Source organism: Streptopelia decaocto, assembly GCF_964273445.1.
Source record: "Streptopelia decaocto genome assembly, chromosome: 12".
In the NCBI taxonomy this organism is placed as follows: domain Eukaryota; kingdom Metazoa; phylum Chordata; class Aves; order Columbiformes; family Columbidae; genus Streptopelia; species Streptopelia decaocto.
Genome location: NC_138667.1, coordinates 5,763,631 through 5,790,284, shown reverse-complemented (window position 1 = coordinate 5,790,284; position 26,654 = coordinate 5,763,631). Strand labels below are relative to the sequence as shown.

Below are 26,654 nucleotides of genomic sequence, written 5' to 3'. Positions count from 1 at the left end.
TCACTGTAAAAAAAAGCAGTTTGTTCAGGGTGGATGTTGCCAAAAGCAGGGACTGTCACTTTTCTTGATGTGGAGAAATCCCTTATCTCTTGCTAGTAATGCTGGAATCAAATATAAAATGTTCTGCCCTCCCTTTTATGTTGTGCAGGTGGCCTTACCACAGAAAGCAAAGTCATAGCATGCACTTGTTTTATCTACCAAGTTTGATTTATGTAGTACCTTTAACAAAAAACAGGGTTTATTTTTAATGCATTTACCCTTGATCAATACTAATTTCTAGCCATCAAATTAAATGCCAATTCCTGGTGGTAGAAGAGTTTATTTAAAGGAGGGAAAATAAACTCACGATGCTCTTAAGAACAATACTGGTGTAAGGGTCAGTTTGCTTAAAGAACCATTGCTTTTCCTGAGGGCAGCTACTCTTCCTCCTCTGCTGAAAGACTGACAGGGCTGCTCAAAACTGTCTCTTGTAAATTCCAAGAGCTTTCACTAGCATAACTTCCAACAAATTAAAAAAGAAATAATACAAGAATCCTGTATACAGTTCAAGGCCCAAACCTACCGCTTTTCAATTTTCTAACACAATCTCCTTCAGTAATCGTAGTCGATGCCCACAAGGGAGTCTGTATAGAAACCTGATTTTTTTGGTAGTTTTATCCAAAACAGTCTTCAATAACCACAGCCATAGAAATAAGCCTTCACTTGAAGAAAAAACAGCCTCGGTGTTAAGCAGCTCTAGGCAGCTCAAGGGTGACAGTTTGGTCTCAAAATGTCAAGAACCGCCTGCCAGCCTTTTCATAAATCCCGGCGTTCCCGTGTCTCCTAAGGAGATCTGATGCCTGTTGGCGTAGCTGACGCGGGCAGTGGGATCCAGTGTGGAGGAGGACAAGGCAGCACTCCAGCACGTCAGGGAACGGGAAGACCTGCAAAAAAAGGTACGTGATGTGATGTCTACTCTTTCAATTGGAATTGTTCAGCTAGAACGATACTCAGGCTGCCAGGTCTAAAGACAGGTATCTTTGGAACAGATACTCATCAATCAGATGTTTTTTTCCCTCTTCTTCCAGTGTAATACCTCATGTTTAACTAAGTTTGTCCCCTCTTGCACAACCACCATGATTACCTTCAGTTATAGGCCAGGGAGCACAGGGCATGAGACAGCTTAGGAAACAGTGTTTTCGAGCTCATGATCTGTAGTTTCTACAGTTCCTGATCTATAAAGGCCATTTTACACCTTAAATTCCTTATTTTGCTGTTTATCAAAACTGTTTTTGCATAAATAATTGGTAAATAACAAGAGGTTACGTTTAGAGTGCATGGGAGAGATTAATACACAATATCCCATTGAGTTCTCCATGCAGGTTTACTTACACTTTCCACTGCACAGAGAAAGTTATGCTTGAAACAAAAATAGTAGCCTGATGTTATGTGTCAATTCTCTTTCAAAATTGTCACAGGGTCACAAAAGTCACTGTTCCTTATTTTCTACATGAAAGGGGTCCTATAACAATGCTGCCCTTACAAAAAGGCTTTTTCCAGAACCACAGTGCCTCTTCTGAAAACTTACCTTTAAATTGTCTGGAAATTCTGCTAGTTTCTGCTTTGCTTGTAGAAGCTGCTTTGTTAGCTCAGGGAGTGTAACTGGTTCCTTTACTTCATCTTTGCTGTCAAGAAAAAGAGCAGGTGTCGTGAGTAATTGTTTTGCTTAAATAACCAGACAGCCTCCCCCCGTACAGGGAGCACAGGAGAGGGTTGGGCAAGTGTTTGCCAAAGTCCCAAATAATTGTTCAACAAAGAGACAGAACTCCTAGATCTGCCTGTCCTTTTCATTACGCTGCCCTATTTAATCACTGTATCAACACACCCTGTGCATCAGAAAGTTATCGAGCTGTTGTACGCTTGTGCAGGTACTGGTTCAGCTCCAGGGAAAAGCAAGACTTTTAAGCTGTGTGTTGAAGTGTTCCTGGGTGACAAGCTTGTGATTAGAGGCAATCTGAGCTAAACAAGAAATTTGCCGTGAAAATGCTTAAAGAAACAACGCTTGAAAATCATTCATTCATGTTCTGAAGCTTACCAAGTCAGCTGGCTGCTGTCAGGGCACAGTTTGTCTGATTCGGTCTCTGAACTCTGCTGCATGTTGCTTTCCTGGGTGCTTCCATTTGTGCTTTCCTGGAGTTTATTCCTCTGCTGCTGATGCTGGTGGATCATATCTGCTAAAATCTGCTGGACCTCAGCTATATCTCTCTGGGTGTTCTGTAAAGCAGCAATCTCTTCTGAAAGAAGCACTTTGCAGCCATTCAGTTTGGACTGACTGTCTTCCAAATAGAGTGGCCTAGTTGTCGAGTCGCTTTCTGTCTCACACCTACAAATTTCAGTTGTAGTGCAGCGGTTTTCATCCATCTCAGCTGCAGTTTGATCAGGAGTTTCTTCAGGGGAGCAGTGACTTGAAACGTAACTTTTCTCAAGAGCTGTCTGCTCACTGGGACATGGCACAGGATCCAGAACAGGCTTTTGCAGGACAGAGGAGTCTTTGGGTGGGTTCCACCACAGGTCATAGAGCAGTCCGTAAGCCACAAAGCCCTCTAAACTTCTGCAAGCGTCCATGCTCTGAGAATTTGTGCTGTCCAGTTTGTGTCTCAGGTTATCACAGCCTACAAATAAATAAAGGAATACGAATCATTTATACAAATTTCCAAAGAACAAGACCAGATTCAGGCTGTCCTGGAAACCCAACCAGGGATTTACTAGATGCTGGCAGAATGGTGCAGGAAGCAGAAAAGCAAAGGCAGACACCAGACATCTTTGGCATCTGTTCTAGCTAGCGTGAGACTGCATGTTCTCATCATCTACAGCAAACTGCCTTGGTCCCAAGCTGCGCATCAGGATATTCACATGATCAAGAGCTGCAAACTAAATGCACTGCTTACTCTGCAGAGAACAAAGGGAAGGGCATTTGGAGTGATTTGTCACTATGAGATGAACACAGCTTTCTGATGTTCTCATCTCTTACAGAACAGAATTTACTCAGTTTCCCAAATCACGACACCAGTTGACACTGCAGAGCTTCCTTCCACAGTCAGGAATTCTTACTGCGCAAGGGCCACAAGCCAAATTCCACAGGTTTCCATATATGTGGGTATGTCTTGCTCCTTCCAAACATTATTATGCCTTGTAGTAAGTACAGCTGTGTGTCGATTAATACAAGGAAGATCCTCCTATCTGTCAGTGCCAGAAGCTACACAAGAAGAGACTCACCTTCGGGAAGGATAATGCTGCAAATCTCTTGCATCAGAGTGAAATTACCAGCATCGTAACTGCGGGTCACAGCTCCAAGAATACTTTTCACTGCCTCATCCCAGGTAGCAGTGTGAGTGCTCAGGGCTGCGAGGGTCAGGTCATGAGAAATATGGAAAAGCACCTGCAGGAAGCACCACAGAGCATGAGTAATTATTAATTTTACTGCAAAGTATGAATTACTCACAGCTTATGACCATTGTGGAAAAGACCAGAAGCACATGACTTAACCAAAAGTAATTTTAAGGACAAATGCACCTTGCATAGTCTCCTTCACGCAGGAGATAGAGCAGTTTTACATTACTTGTAACGGTGAAATCAGCAGCTGTGCTTGCATGTGACCTGCTGAAGAGATGAGAAGTGGGAGCACACCAAGGTCAGTGACTCACTGCAGAAGGACCAGCCTGTGAGCAGACCTTCTGAACTCCAGGATATTTAAAAAAGTGCAGCACTGCCCCTCTCCTGACAGTTTGACATAAAACCCTGAATCACTGCGGGCACTACTCAGCTATGCCATCGCTCCCACCCACTCAGCACATCTCAGTACTCATCACTGACACTGTGTCTGTTCTTACCCTGCGCAGAAACAAACTTTGTGGCTATGCAAGCTGTCCCATCTACTTCTCCTAGACTATAACCTGCAGCAGGGTGCAGATGTCATTTCCATGGGAATAGCTGGCACAACACCCCGAAGGAGCTGCATTTTACTGCATATGCCATAGTAAGCCTTAGTGTGTGTACAGATCTAAGTCCATTTACCTGCTTTGGGTGGGCGTTGCTGGTCGAAGGAGGATGCTCAATACTGCGCAGCTGCTCCCATGCACCTGTGGCTTGTTGGGTGGTGTCCATGCCCAGTGCATTCTGCCACACTTCTGTCACCATGTCAAAAAACGAGACGTCTCTGTTCAGCTCCCAGCTGTGGTAACAGGGAGGCACGGGGCTCTTTTGGTCACAGGGATTTCTTTCACTAAGGCGCTTGCAAAGCAGTTCGTTAAGACAGAAGACAAGTCTTTGTCCCTTTAAAAAGAGGGGAAAAAAAAAAGGAGACCACTGAACTGGTGCTAAAAGAAAAACAATCCCTTACTGACCACAGCCAGTGGACAAATTTAAGAACATCATGGCTGGTAGCAGCTTGCTGGTGACAGACTGTTCACAACTGCAGCTACCAAAGAGCAGTGCTGATGGATTTAGAGATTCTAAGGTCAGAATGAAACCTCAGAGCAAGCTAAGGCAGCCTTCTGCTGCTTGCTCCAGGAGATGGACGTACAGTTAGCTCAACTGTTCCTTTAATGTAAACAGCAAATTCCTTCCCTCACTTCATTCTTATGATCAGTATTACATACTTTAAAAAAATCCCACTTTTCTCAACTGCCTCCCAGATAACTATGAGCGACCCCATGTGCCTCCCCACCATGGGCCTTTTGCCTCTGGAAAGGCACATGCTTTTCCACAGGTCACTGCAATAAACTTCTAGGAAGGTATTTTGAGGCAAAAGCAGCTCAAAGGACTACCTGTGGACTATTAACGTATGGGAAGTGGTGCCAAGTTAATCTGGAGAGAGACAGTGCTAAAGAAAGCATAAAGAAAACAACTAGACTCACAAATAAAGTTTTATGTTGCTGAAGGACTTCCTGAGCTTCCACCCAGTTCCTGGATAACAGCAGGTTTTGGGCACATCTGAAAGACAAATTTGCCGACAACTCCTCCTCTCCAGATATCAGCGCAAGCTCAGCAGCAGTTCTAAGGGATGTGACATCCCCCTTTTTTGCCAACACCTTAACTGCATCATAGGGTGAGGAAGCCCCCAAATAACTAAAAAGAGATAAGAGCAAATCACCTTGATTAGTATTAAGATACTGTTTTAAAATTGTATGACAACACAATAGCACCAACATACAGATGAAGATAAACCTGCATCTTCCACGGGTTGTCAGAGCTCTCATCACTTAGAGACAGATGATGCCTGATCTGATGCAAAGCTACAAAGGGGAAGGCACAGAGCCTAATAATCTGGACTGAAGTCTCTGGTGGTGTGCACACCATGCATGGCTTCAGTAAGAAATGCATAGATTCAAGAGACTGAGGTTATATGCAGTAGTTTATCCATAATGCATTTCTCTGGGCTTCATCTAAATCCTTTCACAAGTGTCAACACACCCCAAAATGCCAGAACTAAAATCAGCATCAAGCAAAGTTCACTACTCCAGCCAAAATATTTCAAGCGTTATTAGTAATGTTGGTAGTCAAAATTTGAAACACTCTAGTTGGAGGAGGATACCCCAGTGATGAGGGTATTAGCTAAGGCCTCAGGAAAATCCAGATGAACTGTTGCCCTGCACATTGCCAGTGGAAAGGTTGGAAACATCACAGAGTCTTTTTTGTATAAATCCTAATCTTAGTCTTGCTAGGCTAGTTTTCAAAGAAGACCTCCAGTAATGTCTATGGAAAGAGATGGCTCTTCTGCAGTACAGGGATTGGACCTTCTGCTCTGAACCACCCTCTGGAGCTTCTTTTCCCACCTATATTAGAGGGAGTGTAGTGAGATCAAGCTCAGAAAGCACCTCAGACAAATAATGACCAGACCAGTTAACAGATTTGAGCTGCTAAAAAACCCAAGAACCCTCTTCGTTTCAGGCCTGGAATCAGTTCTGTCTTCTTTCCAGTGACACTCACCATTTGGCAGCCATGGAGTAATGACCATCTTTCTCTAACAGAGCTGCCCAAGTGGTGTAGAGATCCTTCAGAATCGGATCTTCTGGACGCAACCTGGCCTTGGCAATTACAATTGCTTCCCTAATGCACATAAGAGAAACCAGGTAGAAAAGTTAATTGACTGTGTACAAAAACGGAACCAAAATGTCAAATCTACCCCACTAGAAAACACGAGCAAATCCTAAACAAAAATCTACAGTAACCTGTAAAAATTATTCACTTTCAGGAGCTCCACAGCCTCATACACCTTGTGGATGGACAGGAGGTGGGTGGCAGCCTTCACATATTGCTCCTGAAAACACAGCTGCTTCGCAAAGGCTTCCACTGTCGAAACCCAGGCCTGATACCCAACTGCAAAAGAGAAGACAATACAATTGGAGGCAAGGTTTTAAAACTGGAAGAATTCCTGTGGGATGATCATCGCTGGTTCTTTCAACATGTACCTCTTCTCTGCTCTAGATTAGTTTATTGGTTTTTAACCATCCTGATACAAGTCACTGAGGCAATGAAACAGGGCAGTGCTGGGGCTTGAACGCGACTGTAGAACTTCACTACCAGTAAAATAACCTAAAGGCATATTTGAACTAACAGCGACCTGGCAGGACTGCTACAAACAACCAACTTGGCTTGGAAGGATGGACCTGCTCCTTCAAGAAAAATCCCCAAGGAAACCACTGTGTTTCCTGCTACCCCAACCTAAGGGTGCATGTGGAAACACTCAGGTCTCTGTAATAAACAGGATATATTTTGTGTTTAATTTTTGTTACTGGGCAGTTAAAGAAGCAGTTTCCTTCCAGTGTGGAACAATCACAACTTTCCAACCCAGAACAACCAGTTACCCTTGGCAGCTAATTCCATCTGCTCATGTGTTACAAGAACAAACATACCCATGGGTGAGATTGCCACCAGCTGGTCTGTCAGCTCTCCCCTCTCAGCAGCCGCCTGGAGAACACCCTTCATATCTCCCTTCCACAGCATGAGCTGCTGAAAGAGCTCTGGATTCCCGTTCTCCAAGTGATGTTTTCCTGTTGGAAGCAAACACACTTCCTATCAGCACGAGTGCAAGAGCATTATTTGCCATAGTAAAACAACTTGGCTAAAGTGAGATTATTCATGCTTAAGATATTGCAGGTTTACTTCTGAGAAATCTAAAACTATTTGGGAAAAATATGTCTTTTCACAGACCCGCAGTATACTTTAATCCATGGTAAAGAAAATTGAAGCGTATTTCCCCAACTGTTTTCGCCTTGAATGTAACAGTTACAATGGACATGTTGTCACAGTGGATTCATTACTCCATTTACCTTCCACATCAATCATCTTGTGCAGAGAAGCCCTGTCTGTGAACAGCCCCAAGTGGATGCGATCCTCCAGGTCAGGGGACACATCTTCATTATTATCTAAACCAGATAAAGAGAATGAATATTTAAGATTTGGTACAACACTGGGAACTGGGACCTGTCAAGTCACTGTACCACTTCATTACACTCAACTGTTGGCAAATACTTGTGTCTTCTAATTTCTTTCCTGTGTAGCAAATTTAACAAGTTCTCGCATTTGCAGATCAACAGAGTTTACAACTAAGTTTGAACAGAAGGACTGTGCCTGTGCAGAACATTTATTCTAAATCAAACACAGCATGTTTCTTTGCGTACTCTAAGGAACAATCCTCTGAGAATACGAACATCTCCCTCATGGCTTATTTTCTCCTCTCCACATTATACTCAAAACCTGCCTGGAGTGGCTACAGTGTGCTGAAACACTGCAAGAGAAATTAGATGAGAGACCGCAACTAGTCACACACTTTGATAAAGGAAAGGATTTAAAAAAATAACACCTAGCGGTCAACGTCAAGTCCTTGGACACATGCTTCTGAATACTACCCTCTGAGTATTTTCGTTTTAGACTAACCTTTGGTTTTTAGACATGCAGCCAGCCTCAAACAGTCCTCATGCAATTCATCTTTTGATCTGTGATCCATAAATGTGCTGAAGGGTAGAATGGAACGAGGCTTTCTCTTCTTCAGAGTTGCATAAGAAGCTGAAAAATCAGGCACATTTTAGCCACTGCTGCACAGTTGCAAGAGTCTCCTAGAGCAGAGCTTTCCAACATAGTCCAACCCCCTCTCTTCCTCAGGAAAACCATAACCAGATGCTCCAGTGCCACATTTATATCTGTTATGACAAGTCTGATGTTTGAATACTGATCACTTTGCATATTTTTCTGCCCATCTTGCCTGGAATGAAACTAGCAACTAAGAGGTAATATCAAAGCCCACATTAAACAGCTACTCAATTGACCTGACAAGCAGGGCAAATAAAAAGAGAAGCAACTTAAAACATTTCAGAGATTTTAAAAGCACACTTTTCCTTCTACAGCACTTATTTGGTATGAGGTTAGGAAGGGAAGCTGCAGCCAAACAGAAGTCTAGGATGACGAACTCTGCCTTGACGCAGGACTCTTAAAAGTCCCTGAAATGTACTAACTTGGTTTTTCTTTAGGTAGATCCTTTTTCACAGGAGTGGCTTTCTGGGTCACAAAAGGCTTTGGCAAGCTGAATGAAGAGTGATCATATGCAGATGAAGATGTATCCTTGGATACTGTGGAGTTAAGTGATAAAAAAAAGGAAAAGCAATACATGGAAAAGCCCATAGCAGAATATTTGACATGTTCACATTCTATTAGATTAATTTCAAAATACAAAGAAACCAAACTTTACTTTGCAATAGAATTTAGTAGCTTTTTAGGGAAAGGAGATATTAAGAAAACACTACAGAACTGTCAGAAAGCTAAATAAGATGTCAACAAACACTAACAAAGGTCCATGAGTATTTTAAGATTTATCAGCAGAAGGCAACACAGATCAAAAATGACATTAATTCAAGCCAATGACAGTACCTTTGTTCATCAGGCCAGAATCTTCTTATTTAAAGACAATTAGTCCCAAACTAATCTAGAAAATTATGAAAGGCATTCCAGAACAGTATTTCCTTCAAGTGGACTATTTCAATAAAACTACATTATGAGAAAATCTGCATGAAAACATTAAACTTGGTGATGCTCTGAAGACTAAACAGTCTGGGAACCATTGAACTAAGAGGATTTGATTATTACCAGTTGTGGAGACTTTATCAGGCATCTCTGCCTCCTGAGCTTCTTTTTCCCCTTCATGGTCCGACACTCCGTTTTCCTCTAGCAACATTTCCTTCACGCTCTCATCTCCATTCGTGGCATCACTTAGATCCTGCTTGGCTGGACTCTTTCCTATAGGTTTTTTCTTCTTCTTGGTTTTGACTTTTGGTTGCATACTTCTTTTTTTCTCTAATTCTATGCTTTTTTTGCCTGTAAAAGGTCGGAAAGGTTACCCTGATATTATCTGTAGAGATTTTTAGTGTATTGGTTGGCTGTCTCTCAAGATCAACATTTAGTTTCCAAATACAACTCAATTTAAACCTAGACAGAGTTTATTCCTGAAGAGGTAGCAGGCAGATTTGAATTCAACATAAAAACAGAAAAATATACCACGGCAGTGTGGCCACCCTCTATTTCCCAGCTCCAACAAGGCTCTTCTGTTAGAATACACTTACCCTGAGGAGGCCGTGTATGCTCCTGCTTTGAGATGTACCATTTGTGAACAGAAAAATCATCTGCCCCTGTATAAACAGAATCTGGGTCCACTGGTGACCACTGGACACTCAGTAGCCGGCCCTGGTGCCCTCGGTAGTTGCAGAGCGGCTCTTCCTTCATAACATCCCACACCTATCAACAAGAAAGAAATCCAATTACTCAGAAAGTCTCATCTTCCCCTAATACTCTGCATCTTCTCTTCAGTCATTTGCACCTGCAGGACGTCTCTTTTAGGGCATTTGCACAGGTACTTCAAATACCAACAGGCAAATGGAGAAAATTCAAGGCTCCCTCTGTTTGCATGGATACGTTTGCATAACATCTTTCTTTTTGAAGGATCCAAAAGTGCTAATATGCAAATGATAACAACTGGACTTACAAATCAATTTGCAAGTTGTAAAAAACATAAGAATACCTCAGCATATCAGGTATCCAGAACCAGGAGATGGTAACCAAGGGTAAATCTACAGTAGTTTGGTAGTTTATCTCACAAAAGAAGCTTTGCTGTTTTATCAGCTTGGTTCTAAAACACTGCAGAACGGATGACTTGGAACTAAAATAAATACACTTCTGAGCGGCTGTGGAACGATACCTGTGCAGTTCCATCATAGCAAGCGGATACGAGTCTGCCCTCATGGTGGGGGCTCCAAGAAAGGCTTGTGATTTTAGCTGTGTGCCCAGCCAGGGTTCGAAAAGGCTCCGTTATTGTCAAAGGACTTTCTGAAGTGCTCTCTGAAAGAGAAAAGGATCAAGTATGGCAAGCACAACAAGGGAGGAGTAAACCAGAACAAGATGCCAAGACTTGGAATATAATCTGCAAACTGTTACCTACGACGCTCTTCAGATTATGGACATAAATGGTGGCATTGATGGAGCCTGAAGCTATCAAGTAACCCAGCTCTGGCTGGCTGCCATGTTCATGATGCCAACGAATAGCATTAATCAGTTTATGATGCTGCTGGATAGTGCAGAGCAACTTCAAGTTTGGCGCCTGAAATATTTCAATCGAGCTGAAATGTAAGAACAATGGTTTAAGAATTCCAGTAGTCAGTGAAAACGGGAATTTTGCTGTTATCCTGCGTAAGCAGAATGACAGAACATGAAACAGAGTAACTGAGGTATTTTTTCTGGATTCAACTCAAAGCCTCTTTTAGTATATCCGTAAAAGCGCATTTCAACCATGAATGGATCCTTGAAAAATAATTTAACATGGTGATGTGGATCCTCCATGCCCAGAGCAGCTAAATCAGGCAACAGCAAGGAATGCTGTATTCTCACAGTTCAAATACATCAGCAGTGAAAGAACAGAGACAAACCAGGGCAACAAAAACTACTTTTGATTCAGTACAGTGACTCCGGTCAGGATCAGCACATGCACAGCCTTAACCTACGGGTGAAACATACCCGTCTTCATTGCCAAGAGCCAAGAGTTTGCCATCTGGTTTCCAGCTGATCTCTGTACGTGCCGGCAGTTTGTGCTGTAGAAAGAAGGCACAAGTATTGCCAACAACTCTTAAATCTCTCTTGCATACATTCAACAGAGCAAGAATGGCAAGTGGACAGAGTTAGTCTGCAAAATGAAAGTCACAAAAGGATCCATTGTGTTTTGTAGCAGTGACGTAAGGTTGAGCAGTTAAGAAAGACTAAATTGATCCAAGAACCAGTGATTGTTTTTATCGGTTCGGTGAAGTCTCAAAGGAAGTTTGTCTGGATTCCAACAGGACTTTGATGTTTGATCTGCTTATGTTCCTTGGAAAGACCAAGACATTGTAAGCAAATTCTATCATCTTTCAAAAGAAATCAAACTTTACTCGTAATTGTTTCTGTTATTTCTAATTCAGATGGAAGCTATTTACAATTTAGATGCCTAAAATTGATTGTTTCATTGCCTGTGACATTAGTCTCTTGACCTCCCATGAGTTTTTTACTCAAGGAAGAAGCCAAAACCCAGCTGATATAAAGCAATATAGTTTGACTGACTTCAGTTTACTTAACTAGTTGACTGGTTAAGTAAATTACACAGTAGAAGAGTAACTGATGCCAGGAAGAGATGTGCCATGTTGACACTGGGGGAAGAAAAGACCCTTTTCAGAGGCAAACACATAAACTGTTTAAATAGTTTGAGTCAATAAGTGTCCCTGAAGTTCATCTGTGGAGACTGCAGGTGTCAAATTCTGTATTTCATACACATTCATCAAGAAGGCAAAATCAGAAACCTGCAACTACAAGGCCATAGAAACTATGACATGGTTACCACAAATCCATAAAAAAACCCCAAACAAATCATACTCACTTTTATTGAGTTAGTGTCTTGGATGACTTTATTGATGTCATTTGCCTCTCCATTAAGCTTCCAGGGGTTGTGTTGAAAAACAATACCTTCCCCAGCACAACTATATAACGTTACAGAGGGCTGTTCACCTTCTCCTCCTATCCAACAAAGATAAAAAGCTAAATATACTCTGTTCTTCATCAGTCTTACCAGAAGTGATGATCACTCCCACTATATATCAAAACATTATTTTCAAAGGCTTGGATTGCCTGTGATCTGGCAGCAAGACATTCTCACAATGCAATCCCCTGAAAGGATCTCTCCATTGTACAATCTCTGCAAGCCTTAGCATTCCCTTTAAAGTTTGGTACTTATAAAACAAAAATCAAGTTGTGTAAGAAGAGTTAATGCAGCTGTTCTGTTTACTTCAATCTCTCACGGAGAATGCATTCTTAGCTGCTAGAAGGGATTGCTACCAAGCAAATAGGGCTCCTTTTTGTAAGAAAGGAGGGCACACCAGCTTCATGGCATCTGTGTGCTCTGCATGGATGATCTACTTTGCCACAAGGTGTTAGAAGACTCACCAGAAGTCAGAGGAGGAGTTGGAGGTCCCCAGGCTAATGTGTACACGGTCTTCTTGTGGTAAGTACTGGATATCTGAGGTGGCTTATTCTTAGCGCTGGGCAGGAAGATAAAGAAGCAGGGGCAGTCAGATTTCACCAAAGGCCAAGCTGCAGGACCTGACACGAAATGAATTTGAAAGCTTTCTTACCTGCTGGAGATGGTGTCAAATATGCCAACTTTTCCATCATCTGTTCCAAAAGCCAAGCAGCCTTCCTTAGTTGGATGCCAGGATAACTGCAAGCAAAATAAAGAGACCCATAATGACACAAACCACGGACACTTTATTTCTAAATAATAAACAAAAGGAAAACATTGAAACTGATGAGCAAACACCATCCCTTATACCCACCCTTCCAACTACAGCCACTTGATTTGATCCCTCTATGAGTATCAGAGGCTCTCCTCCTACTGGCTATCCTGGGATGAGATAAAATGGTCTAAAATCATTCAACTACTACTTTACATCTACATTACAAAACAGAAGTGGAGAACATTGTAGGATGGTGAGAAAACTTCGCGTGTGAACAAGAATAACGACCACGTTTTAATGCTGGCAGTGATTTTAGCAGACAGTAGTCTCTGGCCAACCACTGGGCAAACCCAACCTGAAGACATCCATGTTGTTTTTTGTGCCTGTCAAATTTCTGAGCAGAGCAAGGGAAACCATGGATGAAGCAAGGAAGGATCACAAAGGAGAATAAAAGCAGGAAAATAACGTAACAGCCAGCTGGACTTAGGCTGATTTTCACTACATGTAATACAAGCACCGAGGACTGTAAAAAAGTCTAAAAATTTATTGCTGGACTCTAAAATGCATTGTATATGGAAACAATCAAGTACAAAAGGAACGATTTGGCTTTATAGATTTCTAGTTGGGAAAAGCCTTCAGAGTGAAAGATAAATGTTTTTCAAAGAAAAAAATGGAGTGAAAAGAGGAAAAGAGACAAGAGCAAAAAAGGAAACAAAAGCACACTTACGGCTGTAACCTTGGACTTGATGCTTTGCCAGAAGGTTTTAACATCATAGATATTGTTCATCGACAAAGTATTCCACACCCGGATCATGCTGTCCCCAACCCCGATGGCAAGACAGCCTGTGTCCACAGGGGAGAAGGCAAGACTATAGACGAACCCCCCAAGCGAGGGCATGGTCCAGCTGCAATCGAGAGCTGACAGGTCCCAGCACTTCACCTGAAGAATATTTAAGGAACAAGGAACAGTTAAACGTATTGACTGGTATGACAAGGAAAAAACAAAGCATCAGTGAGACGAAAAATCAAAAGCATCAAATTGACATAGTATGTGACCTGCACCCAGAGGATTACAGGTCACAGACAAGGCTGCAAGAGTTGGAAGAATGGCCAAAGTTAATACATTTTAATACTATGGTCCTCTTCTGACTTCGAAGTAGGAGGCACTCTGCTGCCTGTAAGCGGCAGTGGTTTTTTTTAAAGGATGCTTTAGTTTGTACAAGTGAATTACTTTAAGAAGGAAAAATAGGCCTTTTTAAAATAAAACATACCGGAAAATGAGAGGGTAAACTCCCTTTATTAAATGTTTAGCATTCAAGTCCAGAATACTGTTACCATTCTCTCCATGGCAAGAGCTTGACCTTATAAACTAGCAAAAATATACACAACCTCTGCTCAGAAAAAATATTACACAATTATGTTATAAAATGCTACAACAGACCCACTTTAAGAGCAAATTGTAGTCCTGAAAGGGGTACCCTCACTCAGCCAAGCTGTATAGGTACTGCTATTTTCATGTTAATTTTATAAATGGTTCTTACATCTCTGTCCATTGAAATGGAAAAAAGGAGCTCTTTGTCTTGAAACTTCACAGAACTCAGGTTAAACACAATGCGGGAGTGATTTTGTCCTTCTGAAGATCCCAGAAGCGTCCACTTGCGTTTTCCAGGTTGGGTCAAATCCCAGAGAAGCAGTTCTCCTCTGCAAAATTTATAGTGTGTATTTCATTTTTCACTTTAAAAAAATAATGTAGGCTATATATAGGCTGTATTACGTGTAGACATACTGCTAGACACACACGTACAACCACCACCCTACTGACAATACCCATAGTTAACCACACTGAAAACTGACACGTCATTTTTTCTTCCATTAGATGAACAAACCTACAGTTAGTACCAATGTTCAATACTCAGATTATCAGAGAAATTACAGGACAAATAGTAGTTTTCTACTACCAAACTCCCACATTAACTCTTGGCCTGTTTTCTCTCCAGTCATCCCAGGCAGGAAGGGGGCGTCAAGGTTTCCTACCCAGTTCTTCCCCAAGTATCACTGCAGTTACAGGCAGTACCCGGCTGCTGTGTGCCCTGCTTACCCAAAAGAGCTGGATACAATTTCTGTGGAACGACCAGAAGGCCAGTGAACAGTCAGCCAGATGCGCTCTTTAACAGCGGGATCGATGGCTCCACCTCTTCTTTTTGTGGGTGGCAACTTCAAAGTCATTACACCTACGGAAACCAGAGGGATCATCCAGACCGAGTACATCAAAATTCTCTGAGAGTGAATGAAGTCCTGCAAATCTGAAGCTTTACGTACGCTTTTCATGCTTTAAACTATCAAGTTAGCAAATGAGGGCTGTGGTTAGAGAACTCTTCCACCATACTGTTATTGTTTATCTCATGTTATTCATCTTACTTACTTCTGCCTCTAGTACAGCTCCATATTCGTATGGTCTGATCTTTGCTTCCCGAAGCCAGATAACAACCTTTCTTCGTGGCTGTGTCCTGTGTCAGCTCCCCGTTTGAAACTTTGCCTTCCTCTGAAGGAACTACTGAACACCATTGAAGTCACGTTATTATACTTTCAAATTCAAAGCCTTAGGAAAATTAACTGAAAATATATCGATTTGCTTTAGAACATATTTTATTGAACTTATCAATTGCCTTTGCGTAGCTACTGACTGACATTCTGTAAGGAATGCAGTTCTCTAGAAGGACATTTACATGAACTAAAAATGACTTCACAAATGTTTAATCACTTCTACACACCTTGGAGCTCATCCTGCCAGGCACATAACCTTTCTTCGCCAGGCACGGGGCACCAGGCCAGGCAATGTATTTCATCGTCATGGCCTCTTAGCCGATGAAGTACTTCTCTTTTCCTGCTGATATCAATTATAACCACCATCCCATCCTTGTAGCTAAAAACAGAGACTTCAATTAATCAAGAGATTCTTCGATAATAATATCTGACTCGATTTCTGAGCTTTTTACCAGGATCACTATCTCCGTATTACAGACAGAGAAGCCAAATCATAAGCAGCAAGAGGAGCAGCAGACTAATGGTTCATTAGACCTCCAGTATAACACTGGTGTACCTGCAGCGGCCTTTTCAAGACGTGCAACCGGTACATTTGGCTTCAAGAATGACACTAATTCATTAGTAATACAGCTTTCAAAGACCTGAAAAACGACAGTGGCTTTTATACTAGAAAAATCTTTCCCTTTACCACAAATCACTTTCATTCCTTCCCTTCTCCTTCAAGAGACCCATTAAGTGTAAAGGGCTTTCACATTCCTGCTCTGCTCAATACAGTCTTGGGTATCTGAAGGACTGGAATTGCAGTGGATGACAAAGGATGAGTCAAACTGATAAATTCTCTTCAGGTGAAGTCACTCATAATGCAACAAACACCAGTCAAGTCTCGTTAAAAAAATAACAGTTTTAGGAAACTTTAAAGATTCACACCAAACCTGGACCATTACATTGTTATGGATTTCTATGTCTTGCAGGTCTACCAAATCTAAATGTTTCTGAATTGTTGTATATCAGAAGAAAAAACAAACAAAAACAGTAGAAAAAAAATAACCCTATAATTGTGTAGCAAAAATTCACAACAAGGTTCTTGCAGAAGAAGACTGGAAACCAAAACTTAATGAATATTTACCCAATTGCCACCAGGTTTTCATGGTGAGGTGAACAAGTGAGACAAAAAATCGTGCGAGGCTCTGGGAAGAACTGCTGGCTGTCACTTCTGTTGTGCCAGTAACAAACAACGACACCTTTTTCATCACCAGACACAATCAGATCTTTCACAAGGGGTGACCAGTGCAATGCTGAGATTGCATTCTGAAGAAAGAGAATGGGATACATTTAAAGCTGTATTACCATCATCTAGCACAATAACAGGCAGAAAATAATCTATAAGTACCCCTCAGCATCACATGAGTTAGTTCTAAAGTGTTTCAGTTCTTTTGGGCTTTGGCACAATGGACATATTTGCTGATATGCTGCCCCGAGTGACAGTAACTGTTCAAACGTCTGTTCTTGGTCTGTCCCATTTGGAACAAGAACTTGCTGAAAAGATTTTAAGTGAGCTTGGTTAAGTGGCCATGAATATACACTATGAGCATCCTCGCTTACTGAGGCTTTGATGGTAACCAACAGCTCACTCAGATGATCATAGAATCAGAACAGTTTGGGTTGGAAGGGACCTTCTAAGCTCACCCAGTCCCGCCCCTGCCGTGAGCAGAGACATCAGGTTGCTCAGAGCCCCATCCAGCCTGGCCTGGGATGTCTCCAGGGATGGGGCATCCATCACCTGGGCAACCTGGGCCAGTGTCTCACCACCTTCCTTGTGAAAAATGTCTTCCTCATGTCTGGCCTGAATCTCCCCTCTCTTAATTTAAAACTATCACCCCCTTGTCCTATCGCAACAGACCCTGCTAAAAAAGTCTGTCCCTACCTTTCTTATGGGCTCCTTTTAAGTACTGAAAGGTGCAATAAGGTCTCCCCGGAGCCTTCTCTGCTCCCGGCTGAACACCCCAACTCTCTCAGCCTGTCCTCACAGCAAAGCTGGTCCAGCCTCTGGTCATCTTGGCGACCTCCTCTGGCCCCTCTCGAGCAGGTCCATGTCTGTCCTGCAGTGAGGACCCCAGAGCTGGACCAGCAACTGCAGGGGGGTCTCACCAGAGCGGAGCAGGGGGGCAGAGTCACCTCCCTGACCTGCTGCCCACGCTCCTTGTGAAGGAGCCCAGGACACAAGTGACCTTCTGGGCTGCAGCACACATCGTCACCTCCTGTCCCATCACCTAACAACGCTGCAGCAAACAGCCAGAGGTGTTCAACGGCTTCAGTTTCACCGGGTTTGGAATTCACCTTTGGACAAAGTACCATCACCCTGCTCTATGCCCAAGGCCTGAACCCCTTCCCGCCCCGCTGGCCCCATACCTGGTGCAGCGCGTACTCGGCCACCGGTGCCAGCGCCTCCGCATCCCAGATCCTGACGCTCCCGTCGTCCGAGCTGCTGGCGCAGAGGCTGCTCTGCCCGGGGCAGCGGCAGAACGCGAACCCCGAGATCCGCTCCGTGTGCCCGATGAGCTCCCCTGCACCACAGCGAGACACGGACCCTCCGTTAGCGCCACCTCCCCGAACCCTTCCCGCCCGGCGCTCCCGCCGCCCCGCACGCAGAGGGGCGGCCCCGCGGGGCTCCTACAAAACGCGGGGGGTCACGGAGGGGCCGCCGGTGGCGGGTTGTGGCGGTACCGTAAAACGTGGGTGCGGCGGCGCTGACATCCAGCAGGCAGACGCGGTGCCTCGCCGCGAAGCCGAAGAGGCGGCCATCGCTGCTGGCGTCGCTGCAGCGGCTGCTGTACCAGTTGGGCGAGGCGGGCAGCACCCGCACCCCCGCCATGGCCCCGGGCCGCGCTTCCCGCCCCACCGAGCCGCTCCGGGCGCTCCTGCCGAGCGCCGCTCACGCCGTCGCAAACTGCCGCAAACAACGCGCCTCGCTGCGCCTGCCGTGAAGCGAGGCGGGAAAGATGGCGGCGCGGTGGGCGGTCGGCGGCGGTGAGTGTGAGGGGACGGAGCGGAGCGCTGCTCTGGGGGGTTTCGCCTGTCATTGTCCTTGCTCACTGTGATGCCGCCTTGCAGGTAGCGCCTGGGTGTCCGGTCTTCTTGGCTGGGCGCGGCCGGAGAGGTGAGTCTGGCTCTGCCGCGGTCCCGGACAAAGGCCCTTCCGCGGGTGTCCCGGGCAGGGGACTCGGGTCTGGAGGCTCCGTGTGCCGCCTGGCTCCGCCGTCTTGTTGGCTTAAGCATAGGAGGTTTTATCTGAATATGAGAAGAAACTTTGCTTTGAGGGTGCCAGAGCCCTGGAACAGGCTGCCCAGAGAGGTTGTGGAGTCTCCTCTCTGGAGACATTCAGACCCGCCTGGACATGATCCTGTGCGATCTGCTGTGGTGAACCTGCTTTAGCAGGTGGGTTGGCCTGGGTGATCTCCAGAGGTCCCTTCCAACCCCAGCCAGTCTGGGATTCTTTTTCTATCCCGGAGCTGTGGGGAATAGGTCGCTCTGTGCCTCTGTCTATTTACGTCAAGACCAGGGTACGATGGGGGTGTCACTGTCCCCTGAGCCCTTTCTGTCAGGCATCGAGATTTCCTCAGGCTTTATGCTGCAGGTCACAGTAACACAGTAGCTGTTTCTCTGCTCTGTGTTTTCCCTATTCACCGCTCTTCTGTAGTTGCTGATTTTCCCCAGTCTGGAGGGATGACAGAGTTGTGCTGGGGGAGCGTTGGGCACTGCTGAGCCTGCCACAGACTTCAGAAGAAAGGCTGGTGTGTGTTCTCAAGGTGCAGAACTTTGGTCTCTGCCTGAGCCTGTGGAGCTGAACTACAGAGACCTGTGCCACTGAAGGGAGGAGAAATGGGCTTGTGTTGCCTGTGCTGTGCTTGCTGCCATGCAGCTGAACAGTCACATGCTACTTGTTTTGTTTTACTCAGTTCTTCTAGTCTGTGTGTCTCCCACTTAGTGCTTATGCATGATTCTTTCTAGAAAGGTGCTCAGTTTTTCTCTTTCCTATTCCCCTTACCCATATACAGAGTACTTTTGTTTGTTCCTTATCACTGTTTTCTTTTGCTTACAGTGTAGTTGTGTTCTCTTCCTTTTCCTAAAGTTATGAGATGTAGAGTTGATTGTCCATGAGGTTGGATTACTTTAAGATAGAGGGAATGTAAGTTTCCCTAGTTTCTTTAATGTATTGATGTGTTCTGCTAATGTCAAGTAGACAATCCTTAAATTGCTGTTGCTTAAGTTGTTAAATTGCAAAATTATGTTTATGTGCTTGTCAGATATTTTCCTGTATTCATAAGTAATATAGTAATATGTCTGGTGATGACGAATTGTTGTCTTGAGGAATAAATTTTTCAAATATTAAGTAAATAAACTGGTTTCACTAAATACCTGAAAAAATATTCTACGACATTTAAATTTGTATGTTATGCTACTGTTTACTGATAGGGTGGGAAAACTTTAAAGTGTACAATGCCCTCTAGAAACTAATCAATGTGTTCTGTTTGCCAGCCACTTTTAAAATGTTTTGCACAGTTTGGCTACTCACACGAAACTGTTCAGGCCTTAGTAAAACTCAGGGTATCTGGTTTTGGTAGCTCCAAGTGGCTCTCCAGTACTGCCTTATCTAGTCAGCAGGGGGCAAAATGTAACTTGTTTTTTCTGAGTCTGAGGTGAGTGAACTGACTGAAAACTAGAGGTTTTTTGCTATCAGCTGTCTTATATTGACCTGATTGCATTTTTGAAAGTAGTTTAGAATATCTTCCCTTTCAAATATCAGAAGGGATGACTGTCATCAACTTCTAATGCTGTTTTGGTACTCAATCCCTCGAAAAAGTAGAAATTTTTACTGCTAAAATATTTGTTGATAGAGGTTAAATAAGTATTGGCTAATCTTGGGAAAGATAATGTAATGAACCCTACAGAAGAACAAGGAGGTGATTGTGTCTCTCAGTGTCCCCAGCTGGTCACAAAGTGTGGAACCTCATGCTACACAAATGTGACTTATGATTCATGGTTTGCCTCAGGAAGCCTGGGGCTTCTTGTTAAATTAAAAAGCCCTTTTAATGTAAACTGTAGAGGACTTGAACAGTTTTATTTTGTGAATAGTCAGATGTGTGAGTTCTGTTTATCAAGACAGGTAAGTTCACAATTTTGCAGGTAAGCTGGACAGCAAAGAACTTGTGTTCAGCAGCAAAACTGGTTTTGTTTTGCAGGTGGCGAGCATCTGGTAGCGTTTTCCCTCTGTCATGTATCCACACGAGCACATCTCTGCAGAAATCGGGGAAGTGGGAGAAAAAGAACAGGATTGTTTACCCTCCGCAGCTGCCTGGAGAACCTCGCAGACCAGCTGTAAGAATACACCTGTGAATTCCCTCACCTGTTTATGTTTAGCCATTTCTGAGCAGGTTGTCACTGTCTGTGGGTGACTCTACAGGGTGCTAGTTTGATAGTTTTTTCATTTGTTATTTAAGATTTTAGTCAGTTTGGCATATTGTAAAAGTTAATATCACTTTGAATGTTTTCAATTCCAAATTATACTGGAGTTCCAGGTTACTTGTAGCTGATCACCTACCTAAGGTGTGATGTGAACTGCAAAGGAACCACCCTCTGTTTGTAGAAGTCTCTGGACTATGAAGAGGTAGAAGTGACCAAGAATGTATCATTATACACTCATTCTTGTTTGTACGGACAGTAAATAGCTAGAGAAGATCGTGTTTGTATGGTTTCTGTGCACAAAGATGCAAATGTAACTTTCCTTGAGTATTGGAACTAGTGGTGCCTGTTTGTAGGTACAGTAGTGTGCATGACCTTTTCACGTCTTAATTTCTTTGTGTTTTACATTCTCTGACTTCTAGTAACATGTTGCCTCTTGCTGTGGCCTGCCCTTAATCGAGCTATTCAGAGGTTGTTTTCTGTCATAGTGCTTGCTTGAAATGGACTGAGAGGTTCTAGAGTTAGGTCAGGAGGGACATGTGAGTTGAATGTGGCATATGATTGCAGGAGGGTTTTTTCTACAGTATGGTGGAATTGTTTCTTCAGTCTGTTGCACAATAACTTGTGTTTTACTAATCCGTAAACTGAAGTAAGAGTCTAAAACCTTTTTGTTACCTGTATGCTCAGTGTAGGGCCTTCTGCTGGCTGTTCAAGGCAACTTTTAGAAAAGTCACCCTAATTAACATGCTCAGTTTTTTAAATGCAGTCATAACAGATTAGTTTTTGATAACAGCAGGTTTATGCCTGTTTCTCCCTGTCTGTTATTGACCATTCTATAACCGAGTAGTACAGTTAATGTGAACAGAATGAGGCTCTTAAATTGAGTGGCTCATGAAAAGTAAGTGTTGTATCTTTGATCACTGGAGGGATTATTCAGTGCTCCTTTCTCTACACCACAGCCTGGGAGAATTTTAGATGAATTCTTCAGTATTTCATCACTCTTAGGTGCTGATATTTTGGAATTCCATTTTTGCAATTGTTCTTCAGTGGGAATGCCTTGTGGCCTGTTAGGCATATTGAGCAGCAAAGTATTTGCATCTCAAAACAACAGGGGTTTTTGGATGCACGCTTTTGTGGACCATGAGCATTTATTGCTTCTGTGAGTATTGTGGCCTAGAATGTAGAAACGCACGCTGTGTACTGTGCTAACTAATGCAGTGTATGTGAAAATGCAGTTACCAACCAACTCGCTTATTAAATCAGTTTTTCACCTGTTCATAAAGAATGCTGTCTCTTTCAAATTTGTATTTATATTAAATTTTACTAGCTAGTTTTGGTCCCTGCTGGTACATTAATAAAATTAAATGGGTCTTTGGAGACAGCTCTTCATGACAATCAAACTTGAAACCCTCTTCACTTCTGAAGAGGTAATGAAGTTCATTCTGGTAACATTGCTTAGTTGCTATCCCGGGAACTTGACAGCAGAATGATGTTTATCAGACCAAATGGGCACGTCAGTCTTAGACTGCTTCAAAAGTGGGGGAGGAGGAAAGGAAAAGATCATGAAAAATCTTCTGATCATTCTTTTCAGGGACTTCTGTTTATAAACTAATTCTCATAAGATGGTATTAAAATGTTATGTGTGCTAGCTACTCTTTTTGTTATGCTTTCAGTTTCAAATGTCGAGGGCATGAATGATTGGGTGTGTTCATGGTATAGTAGGGGGAGTCGTATTTACTTAGTTCCTGGTAAGAATATAGATTGTGGAGCAGACATGTATGCTCCATTCTTGTTTTCACAGCAAAATTACTGGTCCTCTGTTTTTTGCATCTAGGAAATATATCACTGTCGGAGGGAAATAAAATATAGCAAAGATAAGATGTGGTATCTGGCAAAACTGGTGAGTAAAAAGTACTTTGTATTGTATTTGTTATAAGGCAAAATTTAATCGCTCTATTTGCCCTACCAGCCTAGTTCAGTCACAATCTAATCAGCATCTCTGTAATAGAGTCCTGGGGAAGAGCCTCATCTGTGCAAGCGAAGAGTCGTTTGTAGTTTGGTTTAGCTGCTTTATCCTAGTTTGCTCTCATATGTGTACTCAGGATCATGTGCAGATGATGCACTGTGGAAGAATTTTTGTTGGTTTCTGTGTAGCAGTAGATGGCAAGGAGAACTTGAAAGGACAGTAATGGGCTGTTTTTAAGAAATAAATCAAAGGTTTTATCAAGGTTTATTCAATATTTAGCTCAGAAGTTCTGTGTGTAAGATACTACATCGAAGAAAGGGTATTTAAGGAAACAGAAGTCTTTTGATTTGCTCTTTATAATGGCGAAATAATTTAAATACTGTCTTCAGAACAAGAGGAGGGTAATACAGGATTTAACTTTAACACTTTGATTGCAGATAAAAGGAATGTCCATTGATCAGGCTCTTGCCCAGTTGGAATTTAATGATAAAAAGGGAGCAAAGGTGATCAAAGAGGTATGTAGTAGTATTCTTTAACACTCCTAGTTTCAAGAGAACTTTAAAATCAATACCTATCACCGGAAGTTTGCAGATGTTTCTGTTAAGCCTGTTAGGAGCGCATTCAAACGAGATACTGTTGTAGGAGCCATGTAATGTGAATATGCAGAGGTCACTTGTGCTGGCTGTTTTAACTTTTAATGACTATAAATTACATGTGGGTACCCTCTCTAACAAAGCTTGGTGTTAATGTCATGGTAAATAATGCAGAACCCTTGTCACTAACGGCTGCTACATCTGTATGTGCTTTGGTTCTTAAATCATAAGAGGTGAAGGATGTCATCATGGAAGGGACTGAGTTCTGTGAAGGCATGAAAGCTTTTTGTCCACTTCAGTTGTTTAGAGTCTCAAATGACTCATTTTCTTGGCCAAAGCATTGATTTCTGGCATCATAATGACGAAGTATCCTGTATCAGGTGAAAATATTCAATGGCCGAAGTTCACTTTGCCTACCTTGGAATTTGTTTCTAGTCTGATGTCTAATTAGACAAAGGTCCGTGGATGGAAGGCTGAACCATCTTTTCCTCTCCCTTTCCTTCCTCAAAAATGTAAAAAAGTTGTCCTGAAGCATTTCCAGTCTGTATGCAAAGAATACGCTTATGTAAAAGATGTCTGTCTTCTAATGATTTTGATCTCTATATAATATATTTTTCTAAAACTGACTTAAACTTGCAATTTCTTCCATGCTGTCTAAAGATAAGTAGCAGCATTGCTTAAATTCCTACTCAATATTTCCATTTCTTTTCCTTTTGTTACAGGTTCTCTTAGAAGCTCAGGAAATGGCAGTAAGAAATCACAACGTGGAATTCAAATCAAATTTACATATAGGTACATTTTTTTCTTATTTCAGTGCAGAAAAATGTCATCCTACCTTATGAAAAAGTTTTATCCATAAGGTTTTGTTGCTTCAAATCAGCAGAAATTATGAATAAAGTATAGTTTCTAGTAATCTAGGCATGTGTTTTGGACTCACAGCACAACTGAAGTTGTGTGGTTGTCGAGTATTCAGCCATTGTTTTGTTGTGGTTGGTGCCTGACTGGTATTGTTCTGGCATCTGCTGCACATGTTATGTTTCAGACAAATTCACCTGAGAGTGGAGTTTCTTTTCCTAATGTGAAAAGAGAAGGTCCTGAAGGGAAAGATGCCTAACGTGATTATGAAAGACTAGCCAACAAAAAGCAAAGTGTTATTACTTTTTAATGTTGCTAGTGAACATGGATGCTGGAAGCTTTGTCTGTAGCTGGTACTACTAGCTTTGCAGGGTTGGAATCTAAACTTGTCTTAAAACAGTATAAAAGTAAATTAATATTGATGGTAGACTTATTAAAATTCTTTATTACATGTGATTACAGGATACTCTTGTAATAAATACAGCACTTCCTTGCCTAGAGAAATGTTTATTTGTGTTTCTAGGCTCAAAGGAAAACATGCTTATTTTGCCAAATATGGTATAAATGTTATTAAGCTGACCTCCTAAGCTTAAAGTAACCTGGGTTGTAGAGCAGATTTGATTAGAATTCTTTGGAGCCTTCCAGGCCTCTGCCGTAAGAAGGTTTATCTACTAGTGCAGGACTGGATGTGTAGATAATGAAAATACCTATGATGAATGTAATAAAGGAGGAAAAATGAAGTCTGTAGGACTTTTACAGGAATTCATGAGAAAAACTACTGAAAATCAGTGGAATTAATATCACCTTCAGAAGAGCTATGTAATCTAGTAAGTTCTCAGTGTAGCCTCTTTTGGATTTGTCCTTTACTACATATCTATTTTTGCATACTTTCTAAATTCACTTTTCTGGTGCTCCTGAAGAGTGTTAATTCAACTCATGGGTTCCTCTGTAGCAGTAATCTGCTAAATGTAATAGAAGAAAGATGCAGGAGACAATCCTGAATAGAATTAACTTTTCATATGCGGTCATGAAAAATACCCTGACAAGACAGTGTTTTGGTTGCAGACAGGTAGTAGTTTATTCTTGACTGAAGAGTCCTCTCTCTCCCCCTGCCTTTCTCCTCCAGCTGAGTCACTGACGGGCAGAGGCCGCTATGTGAAGCGGATTCGTTACCACGGCAAAGGCATGTTTGGCATCATGAACATCTCCAGGTGCCATTACTTTGTGAAGCTGGTGGAAGGTCCTCCTCCTCCTCCAGAGCCACCGAAGACTGGTTTTGACCAAGCAAAAGAATACGTGCAGCAGCTGCGAAGTAGAACCCTTGTTAATACACTGTGACAAACTTTTGTGACTGTATAGGTATTTCATGTTTGACAATGTAATTATATAAAAGAATAATTAAAATCATGTTTAGTTATGTCTTTGCTGGAGCTGGATGATGCAAGAATGATCATAAGCTTTTTTTTTCTTGTCAAGCCAAAGCTATGGAAAAATTATTGGAAAAGCAGGAACACATGTTACTTTTTCTAAGTTACTTGGACCAGAGCATTCAATCTAGAACATACGGTGCTGTTATAAAGCATGTAAGGGACTGTGGTGTCCTTAAATTCATGCAGCTGTCTCTGTTATGTGTGGTTGGGTCTTTCATTATAAAAAATACGTGCGTGACAGTCACATTGCAAGATCAAGACTTGCACTAAAATTACTGAAATTTGACATCTCAGAGTATCTGCAACAGTGGAACAAAATGAGCGACGATAATAGTTGAGATTATCGTGCATCAACTTATGGTTTCTTTATCTGGGCCATAATGCTCTTTCCTTGCAGCCTCAGTGTAGCTGAGGTGTTGTTAGGTGTGGTGTCTCACAGAGGAGAATAGAAAAAACAATAATCAAATTGTGACAGAGTCGGTAGGTGGCAGTGTTTAGTTTGTCAGAGAGGGAAGTGGCAGTGAACACTTACACCACACTGAAACTCTGCTCTTGATTCTGACCATGGCATTAACAGTCTGTGGAAACTCAGAATGGGCAACAGACACAATGTGGAGAAGAGCTGCTCTTGGTGAAGAGTGAACTACATTATTCTGCATTGTCCAGAAACAAATTGCTTTTATAATGTTGAGGTGAGTAAAACACTCAATGTATTTAATATGGAGTGGCTTGTTCCATATACAAATCAGGCTTTCAGTTCTCTGAAAACAATGCCATTTTTATCATTATTTTGAAGAGAAGACTGAAGTCAGTATGGGAAATTGCATTTCACCCAGTCAAGCTTTCAGCTCAGATGGCCAGAGATCATGAACATTGACATAAAAAAAGAATGAGTGGTTGCTTGTTTATGCCAGTGTCTTATATTTAGACCTTTCTTTTCCATGTCTGGAACAGTAGAATGGGAGATTTCTTACTTCATTTGGCTCTTCATCACACAAACTAGTGGTAGCCTTTCTGATATGTGTTT

The 26,654-nt window shown here is 42.4% G+C and overlaps 2 protein-coding genes across 3 annotated transcripts; one reads left to right on the top strand and one right to left on the bottom strand.

The window, feature by feature from the left end:
• Nucleotides 1-299: 299 nt before the first annotated feature.
• Nucleotides 300-18,314, bottom strand: GEMIN5 (gem nuclear organelle associated protein 5). 2 transcript variants are annotated; one of them, XM_082063573.1, is made up of 28 exons: nt 18,048-18,314; nt 17,733-17,887; nt 16,450-16,631; nt 15,551-15,702; nt 15,202-15,333; nt 14,878-15,010; nt 14,321-14,480; nt 13,507-13,719; nt 12,678-12,763; nt 12,490-12,584; nt 11,927-12,063; nt 11,038-11,111; nt 10,462-10,643; nt 10,226-10,365; nt 9,594-9,765; nt 9,121-9,348; nt 8,493-8,606; nt 7,918-8,046; nt 7,311-7,406; nt 6,894-7,031; nt 6,210-6,357; nt 5,968-6,087; nt 4,896-5,106; nt 4,054-4,311; nt 3,256-3,418; nt 2,075-2,651; nt 1,568-1,664; nt 300-923 (listed from the first exon to the last, which is right to left on the bottom strand). In XM_082063573.1, the coding sequence occupies exons 1-28, from the start codon at nt 18,193-18,195 to the stop codon at nt 765-767; spliced, it is 4,599 nt and encodes a 1,532-aa protein (XP_081919699.1). In that variant the 5' UTR covers nt 18,196-18,314; the 3' UTR covers nt 300-764. The 2 variants fall into 2 exon arrangements, with proteins under 2 accessions (XP_081919699.1, XP_081919700.1); XM_082063574.1 differs by having other exon boundaries at nt 15,202-15,330.
• Nucleotides 18,255-25,808, top strand: MRPL22 (mitochondrial ribosomal protein L22). Its single transcript, XM_082063581.1, has 7 exons — nt 18,255-18,350; nt 18,435-18,480; nt 20,564-20,699; nt 22,618-22,683; nt 23,187-23,264; nt 24,065-24,134; nt 25,324-25,808. The coding sequence occupies exons 1-7, from the start codon at nt 18,323-18,325 to the stop codon at nt 25,533-25,535; spliced, it is 636 nt and encodes a 211-aa protein (XP_081919707.1). The 5' UTR covers nt 18,255-18,322; the 3' UTR covers nt 25,536-25,808.
• Nucleotides 25,809-26,654: the final 846 nt, after the last annotated feature.

Coding starts and splice junctions, on each gene's coding strand:
- GEMIN5 (XM_082063573.1), bottom strand. CDS start 18,195: ATGGCGGGGGTGCGGGTGCTGCCCGCCTCGCCCAACTGGTACAGCAGC. Junction 17,888..18,047: donor CGCCGCACCCACGTTTTACG/GTACCGCCACAA, acceptor GCTGTGGTGCAG/GGGAGCTCATCGGGCACACG. Junction 10,644..11,037: donor GCTCTTGGCAATGAAGACGG/GTATGTTTCACC, acceptor CTTACATTTCAG/CTCGATTGAAATATTTCAGG.
- MRPL22 (XM_082063581.1), top strand. CDS start 18,323: ATGGCGGCGCGGTGGGCGGTCGGCGGCG. Junction 20,700..22,617: donor GAGAACCTCGCAGACCAGCT/GTAAGAATACAC, acceptor TTTTGCATCTAG/GAAATATATCACTGTCGGAG. Junction 22,684..23,186: donor TGTGGTATCTGGCAAAACTG/GTGAGTAAAAAG, acceptor CTTTGATTGCAG/ATAAAAGGAATGTCCATTGA.